Below are 12,396 nucleotides of genomic sequence, written 5' to 3'. Positions count from 1 at the left end.
TTTTTAACTTGTAGTAACAGTTTGAGAAAGAAACATTTTATTTCATAAATAAAGATAATGTAAAACTTAGAAAATGACATTTTAAAAGTGATATTGAGTTAAAATTAGCGAGACTTGATTATTTTAATATTAAAACGTTTTAATATAAATAATTTTGTTATAAACGAATTTCATTATTTTAATACATATTATTTTTTTAGAAACTACTTTTATAGAGTTATTTTATTTTTTACTAGGAGTTCTCATTCCTTGTTCATCTGTTTGATGATCAGAGGCGGCTAGGTAATTCTTGAGGTGAGTTATTCACTTCCACTCGATTAGTTTCTCTAATAGAATACATTGTTTTTTTGCTTCTCTTTAGTCTATTTCGTTCTTCCTTTGCATGCAAGTTTGTTGTGGTTGCATATGACATTTGAGTCTTCTATAAGACTCTCTACTGATCAGTGGTCCTTACAGTTTATTCTGATCATGTTTCTATTGTTCTTAAGAGCAAATAAAACTTCCTATGCATTTGAAATTATTTTAGGATTTTTATAGTGGTTTAGTTATTTGTCAGGTAAGAGAAGCTAATTACATTGTTTTTACACTACTTTAATAATTTGAACTTACATGTCTGGGTTACTCAAATTGTTAGTTGAGCATATTAAAATTTTGTTGTGTTTGATGGTTGTATGCTGCTTGATTTTGTTTAAAATGGTCTTGAGTTGAGAAACTGAGGATTTGACCATTTGAGCAAATTGGTAGGCACTCTGACATTAAAAACTGTTTTTGAATCAATAATATGTTAGGAATACCAATTTGATCATTTGAACAAGTCCATGTTTCCTCAAATCACAAATTTGAATGTGCTGGTTTTTTATACAGCGTTGAGCACATGCTTAGTTATGAAGGTCTGGGAGCCTTTAAGCTCTAAAACGCTAAACATCAGGTTTATGCCGCTGAGTGACCAAAAAATGCGCATGGTATGCCACTGAGCAGTGACTTTGTATTGTTGAACGCCACTTTTCTCTACAGGTCTGAAACCATTTAATTTCAAGTCGTTGAATGACAAAATGTTTTCATTGGGTGAGACAATTTGTGAGAGGTTTGGTGATGAGCACCAGAACTGGCGTTGAGCACTTTCCTTTGCGAAAGGTCTTGCGTTGTGCATCACTTTGAGCGCCAATGTATGTTTTTAGTGAATTTTTGATTCTTTGAATTGTTTGAAGTTATTTATCATGGTTTCTATGTATGGTTATTATGGATTGTGATGTTTATGGATCGATAACCTGATTGTAAGTATGTATGGTGTTTATTCATGTATGATAATGTTGTGAATGTGAGTTGGTTAAATTATGGTATGAAAGTGATGATGAAGTAGTGATTTCTGGGGAGGGAATTATGTGGAATGTGTGTTTCAGTAGGATATGCCTTGAGGTAAGGATTGTTCCATTTGATGTAGCTATCATGAACTCTACTAATCATTCATACTCATGTAGAGGAGGGTGATTAGGTGGTAAGAGTGACAAGAGGTTATGTCATAAGCACGACCTTAGGGTTCTTATGACCATGACAAAGACTAACCTTGTGTGTGTCAGCTTGGTAGAACCGTATGTTATCACCACAAGTTCATGACTCCACTAATCTGACTCAAGGACACGTATCTAAATAATTAAGTCTAGTACGAGTTTTTAAAATATGATATGATTATTTTTATGAATGAGTGATGTATGGTAATATGTGTTTGTTTCATGAAAACACTTTTGAAACATTAGCTTACCCTTTCTTCTCTGTTTGTTTGTCTATTTATTTTTTTTTAATTACGATCATCACCTTAATGATGTAAGTAGATAAAAATATTTCAGTTGATCCGATGTATGAAGAAGATGTCACAACCTAGTTAAAATTGTTCTATCATGTATAAGATTTTTTTTTTAAATTCTAGCTTCATGTTAGTATATATATATATATATATATATATATATATATATATATATATATATATATATATATATATATATACTCAGATATATTTATAATAAATATACAATTTAAATTAAAATTTTGATCATCTTGATTTTTCTTCAATTTTAGTCTTGAAACGTGTGAAGAATTAAGGATTTGATGAAATTAACAGTAACTGGAATTGAAAATTGAATATAACAGTACATTTGTGAAGTCCCTAGTGGGTGCTCTAATTTATATATTGTACCATATATAAATCACCTCAGCTACTTTCCATAATCAATGCCTCTCTTAATATTTTTGTGGCATCAACAACAACTAAAACCTCTTCAATTATTATCCCGTTGGGGATTAATTTTCACACAATATATATAGGTAATCACCTTTTTTAATTTACTAAAATAAAATTAATAACATGTGATTTATTTTCTCCTAAAACTGACCCCCTTGGAAGGTCTGACCAAACTGCCAGTTAGCTGGTGCCACGTTGAAGGCTGTCACAGTTCTACCGTCACTGGCGGTGACTTTAAAAGATAGGCTTTGTCCATTGAGGTAGGAGTTGCTCTGCCAATTTTGTCCCCAGTTCCTTGACATAGGTTGCCAGCTAGTTCTGGACCCTTTGATGGAGACTGCATGGACATCCCCTGCACCCGCGACATTGGTGATCAAAACCAGGTTGAAGTAAGAATGTCCATTGATTGTGAATCTTATTCCCCCCTTTTTCACACAGGGCACCCTGTTATCATCATCACCAAATAAAAAAGCAAGAGGTTTTAACTGATTAGGTTGGTAGGTAACTAGAACAAGTTAAATCAAATTCTATATACACTCTCCTATCAATATCAAATAATTAAAGATCTCAATACAGAAAATAATTGAAAAAAAAAAGTTTCTCTTTTTGGTTGTTTTACCAATTTAAAATAGATAATTTATGGAATTTGTCATAAAGAGGGCGAGACTTTTACTTATTATAAAAAAAGAAATATTAAAACAATTTTTCTTCTCGTAAGTTATGGGATTATTAAAAATTTCAGTTAAGTGTGGTTAATTCAGTTAGGTAGTTGATAGTTTAAATAGAGGAATGGAGTTAACAACCTAATCATAATGAAGAAATGTGATTTTGAAAGAAAGAAAAATGAAAATTTTACTATCTTAAAAATTGTGATATTATACGTTAGAAATACAATTCTGAGTTGAAGTCTTAAACTATATAGAGATAAGATGAGAAAGAATATTATATAATGAAAAAAACTTGTAAATTTATTGTCTGTTTTAGATTATAAGTATAACGAATCTTTTATATGAATTGAATTTATCACTAGTTATTGTTGTGTTTGCCCAATCTTCCTAAAAGGAAATCCATAATCATCATTATGGTATTCTTTAGAAGTTTTAGTGACCACATTATTCTTTAAGTTAAATTATGAATGTAGAAATTGTTTACTAGTTTTTGTGCATGATGCAGTTTGCACACTCACCTTGGTATGAAAAATGCAAACACAGTTTCTCTTATTCATAAATGTAGCAAAACTATGCTTGAGTTATGTTTTTGGATTTGGTGACGTACCTTCTAAATGCCACAGGCACAATTCCAGCTCTATATTGAGCAATTTGAAGGAAGGCTGGTTCTGCCATATCAAAATGTTGTAGGGGAGGGTTGCACCAACCACCATCATTGTTTGGCAAAGCAAAGTTTGGAGGACAGAAGTTTGTAGCAGTCACAACAATGGTGCCAGGTTTGCACCACCTTGGGTCATCGTCACACCTCATTTCAAAACATGCCCCACAACTCAAGCCATTGTCGAACAAAGCAGTGCTTAAAGCTGCAGTGTTAGTTCCATATCCCTGACTGTACAGATTTCCATACCCACATGCACCTCCTGCACACATCAAACAAAAGGGTCAGATATTAGAAAACAAGACAAAAATTAGATAAAAGCAATGTCAAAATCACTAGATGTCCAAGAAATTGAAGACATAATCATGTTTACTAAAAGTCCCAATTTGTCAATGTGTCGTACATGAAGTGGTTCTGAATACTCAGTAAATTTGTTTGGAGATAGCTAAAGACGAAAGTTAAACTCACCCATTGTGCCAGAAGCATCACCACCACCATAGAAAGTGGCATGACCACCCTGCCAACCGCCATAGTCAGCAAAGGCACCTTTTGAGTGCATGTGAAGGTGGATAAAAATGAGAATAAGTAGGACAAATGAAGATGCATGGAGTGCCATTTGAAGTTCCTTGGTTGAACAGAGGAATGTTAATTTGCTCTGCTGTGATGCTGAATGCTTTAGCCAACCGAGGGGTGTGTATTTATAAGCATGATCTGGTTTCTGACAGGCACAATGGTAGGGTTATTTCCTTAAAGTCACAGAACAAGTGCCAAATCGAATGCACATGCGATGGTTCTGGTTGAGATTCCCAACCGCTAATCTAGTAGGCCAGAGAACAGCACATGCATCCCCAACGGCCCAACAAACTTTATAGGCCTATTATCATATTTCTCTTAGCCATTACTTTAGTAGCATTACTTAGGGTACTGTTAGTTGGATAAGAGTCATAGAATAGGCAGAGATTCTCAAACTCACGGAACAAAAACGTCAAGGACATCTTATTAATACTCAAAGGATCACTGCACAAATTCAAATCTCAAACAGTTTTACTTGATTGCAGTAATTGAAATAGTATGCTATTAAAAAAATCTAACTGAATATTGACAAAATTGAACATCTTATAAAAATAAAGATCTATAAATTTATCTTAAAATTTCGGGTTAAATAGATATCAATCATAAAAAATTGTATATCTTATTTATGTTATATCTTCTTATTTTATATTAGAAGATTCATTATATTTATCATATTTAACGTTTAACGCTTAGAGAGCTTACTCTATATCATATTTGACGGCGAAGAGCCATAATCAACGTTTTATTTACAAAACTACAACTAATATCTTTTAGGCTGAATTTTTTTGTATTAGACGATAAATGTGTGACGTTAAACACTATTTCTATTCTTGTGTTAATATATAATTTGTCAGATGTTACCTTAAGAAACTTCACATAAAAGTTATAAAATTGAAAATAAAGGAAAAAATTACAAAATCTCATGATCATTATTACAAGAAAAAGAAAACCAAAGCAGCATAATGTCAATAAAAGATAAAGAATAGTAAAACTAGAATTTAAACAAAGGGTATTGATAGGTAGCAGTTTGTGGTGTAGGTGTTTTGAGTTGGAGTGACAATCGATATAAATGCACCTCCAATTGAATTGAGTAGGGTAGGGTCTTAATTAAGGAAATCACAAACCTAACATTATCTTTGCACATGAAAGGGTATCTGTCTATCTGGGCAAGCAAAAGCAGGAGCATCTGAGGGCATTTCCATGATATATGCCTCCCCTTTTTCACGCGCAAAAAGACGATAGTATCTTCTATGTGCTTCACAGTTTGGCACATAGACAGGATTTCATAGACTATGTGTCATTAACTATGCGGTTTCTTCAATATAATTAAAGTGTTTTGGTCCATAATTTATTATAGAAACAGGTTGCCAAATCATGGTTGGACTCATACGTGGCCTAATGTATTATCCCCGTGTGTCAAAAAGAACTGAAGAATGATTGAGTTGATGTGCATGCTCAGAGTTTTTTATTAGATCAGATGAAACTAGTTGCGGAACATATCGTTTTCTATCATTTGACACCCAATTAAGGCATTTGGATAAACCAATCTTGCAAATTTTGTTCTCTTCACATATTGGAAGTACTTTATTGCATTTAGATGTTACTTGATCAAAATCATATCATATAATCGTCGTCACATGCCATAATCTTTAGAGGGAATGAATCTTTACTATCTCCAGATATTCTAGAAATAGTGATTCCCATTTCCCTCATTGAAATTAGGTGTGACAAAAAATCTCACCAGCACATATTTGTAGATAAAATTTACAATAGATAATTAATATACGTGAATATTTATCATCTACGCGTGAATATTTTAATACTTACTTATAAACGGGTCAGATGTGAATGTTATACTATTTGTATTCATGAATAAAAATTTAATTTATATTTTATTAAGTTAAATTTAATTAAAATTAAAATTAATTTATATTTTATAATGTTAAATTTAATTAAAATTAAATTTTAGTTTATATTTAATTTAATTTATATTATATTTTATGTATTTTTTTAAATTTTATTTTAATAATTTATAAAAATATATATTTTCTAAATATTTGCACATCCGCATGTATCTACAAATATTCGTAAGCTTTAAAATATTCACGAATATTTTTAAACAGATATCCTGCAGGTAATAAACTAGATGATGAATGATTTTTTTTGAATTAGACTACGAATAAGTACTATCCGTCTTCGATCCGACCGTTACTATTCCTAATTTGGAGATAAGAAGTTACAAACTTTTAAACTTTTATCTTTAGATGTAAGGGTTATATTTATCTGCACGTTTTTTCTTAGAGGCTTGTATAGTATTTGGAGCATAGGCATAGGAGTTTTTATCAATTTTTTTTTTTTCATGTATGAGTTCTCCTCCCTATTGATACAGTGTGCTACCCAAGTGTGGAGCTCGTCCAAGTTGGCAAGCGGAGAAATAAATATATTGGAGGTAAGAGGAGGAGATACTATTCTGACGGTGATTATATATATATATATATATATATATATATATATATATATATATATATATATATATATATATATATATATATATATATATATATATATATATATATATATATATATATATATATATATATATATATATATATATATATATATATATATATATATATATATATCAAATGCTAGTATATATGATTATGACTATAATTAAGATCTTACATAAATAAGTAATAAATAATGTTTACAATCATTCATTTACAATTACATTAATTATATAATAGGTAATATTAAAAAATAATATTGATGTACAAATTAAAGGATTTTATTTCTAATTTCTCTTTGAACTTTACGATGAAAGAATCATCCTAAGTTTGTCTTTATGTTGGTTGAATTATGTATAAGTTAATGTTTTAGTGAGATAGTCAACAACTTGATAAGTTGATAAAACATAGGCCACAATTATTTTATTTTGCAACACTTGATCTCTGATATAATGCACATTACTACAAAAATAAGATATTGCATCGGTTATCTAAAACATATTAGAAACTAATGTTGTTTAAGGTAATATAATAAGTGGAACATATATAACATCGATGTCTAAGAATCGATGTTATATGTCTTAATTTTCTTTTTTATAGAAAAAGCATGGTGTTGTGAAATAAGCTAGGGTTTAAGTAGTAACGAGTAAGGTGTTGCAAAGTCTCCTTTGTAATACAACAACTGTAGCATAGTATGAAGAGCCTATAGTGGTGAAACAAGTGCGAGCAGGGAGGACAAAATTGAAATTAGCACTAGCTAGAGGAGTCTTCACAATAGTGACATATGGAAGGTGATTCTTGCATGCACCTCCTTCACGTGATAGTGGCGACACCTTTTTTGCAAGGTGGCGATAATAGTGGCTAGGGTTCAACACGAAGTGGTGAAAGGTCACACCTCCTTCACATGACGACACATTCTTCTCACAACAACAATAGTGCGGTGTGGAGGCTTCTCAATGTTGAAGGGTGGCGCTGGTGAAACTAGCTAAAGAGACGAAACCAACAAAACTTTTCTAAACGAAAATAATGACTCTGTTCTTCTTGAGTGCAACTATGACAAGTGGGAGCTAGGGTGAGAACGGAGGTCAAAACACAAGACTTAGAAAAGGTTCTTATGAAGAGAGGAATATGAAACAATGAAGGTTCTGGAAAAGAGAATGAGAACAAAAAGGAGAGAGGCGCAAGCATGGAGAAGAGAAAACAAGGGTGCAAAAGAGGACAAAAAGCTTTGGAAACAAAAGGAAAGAACGCGTAAATGCATTAAAAGGTATACTACATCAGTTTTATTGAACAACCGATGTAGTAACATGTTTTTATATTAAAAAACAATATATTGATACTTTTTTAATTTTATTTTACAATCGATGTAATATGGTTTCTAATATTTACGAAACTATCATCGAACGATTCATCACATCGTTTCTTTAGGAATTGATGTAATATCCTATTATAATATCTCTGTTCTGCGTTGGTGGGATATCAATCTCAATGTGTTTGGATTGACCATGCATGATTAGTTTTGAAGAAGCTAGAGCCTTGACACTCAAGTTATCACACCACAATGTTGGTTTTCTTAGCAAAATGACATATTAACTCATTAAGGAGTGAATAAATCCATTTTATTTAGATAGCTAAGTCAGTTAGGACTTTATTTTTTAACTTTGTAATCTTGAAACTACCTTTTTGCTTATTTGAGGACCAAGAGACAAGTGTTTCACCAAGAAAGACATATTGACCAACCATGAATTTTATATATTCACATTCATGACTTGATATGCATTTGAGAATCCTGTGAAGTCCAAGTAAATAGATGGTTTAATGTGTAAACAATGGTGAATGGTACCTTGAAGATGCCTAAGTACTCTTTTTATACCTTGCCAATGAATTGGCTAAGCTTGTTTATTGAGAATCTATGTCATGTCTTGTATTTGTTAAGTATGGCAGTGCTTCAATAACTTACTTGAACTTGGTTGAGTCTTGTAATTTTTTCCTTTTAGTTGTAAATGGTTTGTTAGTTATCGTAGGTTGGGTAAGGTGAAACATTTTCCTCATAATGTCCCTTATGTACTTTGATTGTTTCAAGTACATACTAATTACACATCTCTTTAAACTTCTATACCTAAGAAGTAGTGTAGGTGACCAATATCCTTAAGTGAAAACACAATATTGAGTAATTTGACGAAAGACTAAAATAATTTGGTGTTGTTTCCAGTGACAATTATAACATCCACATATATCATGTTCTCAAAACCCTAACTAAGTAGGACATTTTTTAATTGTCAAACTAGACTCTTGGAGCTTGTTTCAATCCATAGATTACCTTAGATAACTTGCATACATGATTAAGTTTAGTCGAGTCTATAAACACCTATACTTGTCGTATAAACACAATTTCTTCTTGGTATCCACTAAGAAAAACATTGCCTATGTGATACTAAGAGAAGAGTTTTATTTTACATAAAGGCTTTATATTCATTGTTCATGACTTCTTTCTGCTATGGTCTTGTGAGTGATTCTTTGCATTTTTTGATTCCTTTTCATATGTGCAATTTTCAATTAATTCAACAAAGGGTTTCTTTGGCTTGTGAAAACTAGTCTCGTTTTTGGTGTAATAATTGTTGATGGTAGTGATTGGTTCAATATATATATTTAAATAATTAGGTGAGCTAATTAAAGTAACTCAAATTTTAGATTATTCAAATAATTAGATAAGTTAATTGAAGTTACTCAAATTTTATATTAACTTTACTGTTAAATATATCTTTAAGTTGAAAATGACTAGTTAAAACCACAATTAAGAATATTACCAAGAAACATTAAAAGAGAGTAAGTTTTTTCATTTATGTAAAATAAACTTTTTAAAATAAGTATAATATTTTTTTTATAATGAGTCAACTAATTAATAAACATAATTATAATTGTTTACATAACTTTAATGAATAATACACAATTTATTTTACTTTTGTTTTTATCACAAAACTGTACATTTTTATTTTTTTATTAGGTTTAAATTAAAAATTGCGATTATATATATATATATATATATATATTAATAAAATTATTATCTATATATTTAAAATATAGTTATTTATTGGATTTGTTTTAGGTTGAGTACTTTTTTGGATAATTATTTATTTGTATAATTGACTTAATAATTTTTTATATTTTTATTTTTTTATATGATTTTTATATTTTTTAGTTTTTTGTTAAATTAATATTAGCTTCGTTTAGAAAATGATGATAATACAATTATTTATATTTTTGCGTATTTATTATCCAATTACTTTATAACATAAAAAAATATACTTATTCTAATTTAGCATAAATAGTCACATTAAATTTTTAAAAAGTTTATAAAAATCACATTAAGTTAAAAATAAAAAATAATTAAATTATTGTTATAAATATTTTAATGGTAAAAAAAAATCTGACTACAAGGAAATATACTGTTAAAAAATGAAAATAAATATGAACTTAAAAAAATGTAATAGCCTGTTTGAAGTGTTAAAAAATATTTAGAGATATTGTTCACTCTTACAAAGATAGCTTCAACATGATTTATTCTATTTTTATCTCTACAGTCAGAGTTGCCGTCACTTCTAATGAAAATGAGAGAAACTGTATTTTATTTATTTATTTATAATTTCGTTTTACCTCTTACTTTTATTTTAATTTATTTTAAAATTTAAAATATTTTTAAAAAATATATAAAAGAGTACTAAACATATTTTTAAATATCTTCCTCCATTAACATTTCTTGTAATAATATTATTGGAAACGCGTAAAATCTTCAAATAAAACTATGCGGATCTCTTATCTCTTACAATCTTTCAATTTATGCTAAAATCAATTTAGATTAATTAAAATACTAGGTAACAATATTTTATCATACTAGTTTAATTAAAAAAATAATTTTTTTTCTTAAATTTGATAATAAGAATAAAAAAATAAAAACTATTTAGAATAAAAAGTTATTAGAGATGAAATTGTAATTAAAAAAAATTTGTTTTAAAAAAAATTTCATTAAATAATTAAAATATAATCAATTAGATTTACTGCTACTCATAAAACCAACAGTATTTTTTTAATTACATTCGAAACCACACGAAGTACTCAATAAATTTTATTAACACAATTTTCCAGTTTTTTGGGTAAATTATATTAGATATCCTTTCCTTTCCCTTTATATATTTAACATAGAAATCTCTGAGAAAAATACATTTATGAATATCTATACACATATGTAAAAAGGATTTGTTTTTATTTTTTTTTTAATTTTACTGTTTAAGAAATTATAATTTTAAATATAAATAATTATATTTTTATTTTTACCTTTTAACTGATCTTTAATCAAAATTTAATTATTTTTTAACATAAAATAACTATTTTATTCTTTTAATAACTATGTTTTAAATATAACTAATTATTTATAATAAAAAATTATTCAAATAATTAATTTTTATAATTATGTTTAATAAAATAATTTTATAATTATACAAATTTTTATTAAAATAAATAAAATAGACACACTTCGAACATGTATTTCCATTAGTATGTATAAATTTTTTAAGGTAAAGTCATATAGTATATATGTAAGCCACTTTAATTTTTTATAGTAATTTTGTCTAAAGTGACTAACTATAATCACTTGATCAAGAAAAAGAAAAAAATAAATTTTTTGTTGTTTTAAAAAAAAGTCGCATCATATGTATATTGGGATCACGATAATTTATTATAGCATTTAAATATTAAAGAGTTGGTTTTTTTGTTTGGGTTTAGGGATCAGTGACAGTGCCCTTCACAAGGGACTGTCCCAAAATGGTCACATTGTCATATCAAATTAATGATGTTACGGTTGTGAGAGACCTATGGATGCTATTTTATTTTTTGAGGTTCAATCAGAAGTCGGAAAGTGAGAACACTTTGTGCATATAGTATTTATTTGAAAGATTTAATTAAATTTTCTTTTATGACTTTCAATTGAGTTCTATTTTTAAAATATGTAATTACTTGGATTTTTGTTGTGTGTGAGTATTATATTAATATAGTTAGGTATATGTAGTGTGTCATTTTATTGTTTTTTTTTTAATTTTTAAATTTAAAAAAAAATTCTCTTGTGGTCAGTATAATATAATATTGTACCAGTATTATATAATATTGTATCAGGTAACAATTTAATTCCTATTTGTTATTTTAATTTTATTTAATATTAATTTTTTTAAATTTAAATAATTATTTTTTTTAAAATTATGATCCAATTTAATTTTTATAAAAGTGATATATTAATATTTAAATTAATATTTATTTTTTTATTAAATATTTTTAACTATTCAAATTTATATATTATGTTGAGCTTTGTTTAAAATTTGTTTTAAAATTTTAAATGTTTTTGTATTGATATTTTATATCAAACTTTATATTATTTTTTTATTTGAATTTATATTTCAAATAATTGTATATGAATTTATATAGAATTATAAAATTATATTACATATATTTGTATAACATTATATATTAATAATTTTTATACAAATATTAGAGTTGGTTTAAAAATAAAAAATTTATAAATTCAAATGTAAAATTTTAAAACAATTTTATTACAATATAAAATAAATATATTTAAAATTTAAATAAAGTTTAATATAAAATATAAATTTAAATAAACTTGTTAAAAATATTTTATAAAAATATTATTGTGATATTTATATAAATATATTATTGTGATATTTATATAAAAATTAGAATTTGTGAAAT

At 27.7% G+C, this 12,396-nt stretch overlaps 1 protein-coding gene across 1 annotated transcript; it reads right to left on the bottom strand.

The window, feature by feature from the left end:
• Positions 1–2,099: 2,099 nt before the first annotated feature.
• On the bottom strand, positions 2,100–4,221 carry LOC108337118 (expansin-A4). Its single transcript, XM_017573576.2, has 3 exons — positions 4,031–4,221; positions 3,512–3,824; positions 2,100–2,680 (listed from the first exon to the last, which is right to left on the bottom strand). Exons 1-3 carry the CDS (start codon positions 4,176–4,178, stop codon positions 2,377–2,379), a joined length of 765 nt encoding a protein of 254 aa, XP_017429065.1. The 5' UTR covers positions 4,179–4,221; the 3' UTR covers positions 2,100–2,376.
• Between the last annotated feature and the right edge of the window lie 8,175 nt (positions 4,222–12,396).

This window comes from Vigna angularis, chromosome 7 (genome assembly GCF_016808095.1).
Source record: "Vigna angularis cultivar LongXiaoDou No.4 chromosome 7, ASM1680809v1, whole genome shotgun sequence".
Taxonomy (NCBI): Eukaryota; Viridiplantae; Streptophyta; class Magnoliopsida; order Fabales; family Fabaceae; genus Vigna; species Vigna angularis.
This window is presented reverse-complemented; position numbering and strand designations above follow the sequence as displayed.

Coding starts and splice junctions, on each gene's coding strand:
- LOC108337118 (XM_017573576.2), bottom strand. CDS start 4,178: ATGGCACTCCATGCATCTTCATTTGTCCTACTTATTCTCATTTTTATC. Junction 3,825..4,030: donor TGATGCTTCTGGCACAATGG/GTGAGTTTAACT, acceptor TGATGTGTGCAG/GAGGTGCATGTGGGTATGGA. Junction 2,681..3,511: donor GTGCCTGTGGCATTTAGAAG/GTACGTCACCAA, acceptor TGATGATAACAG/GGTGCCCTGTGTGAAAAAGG.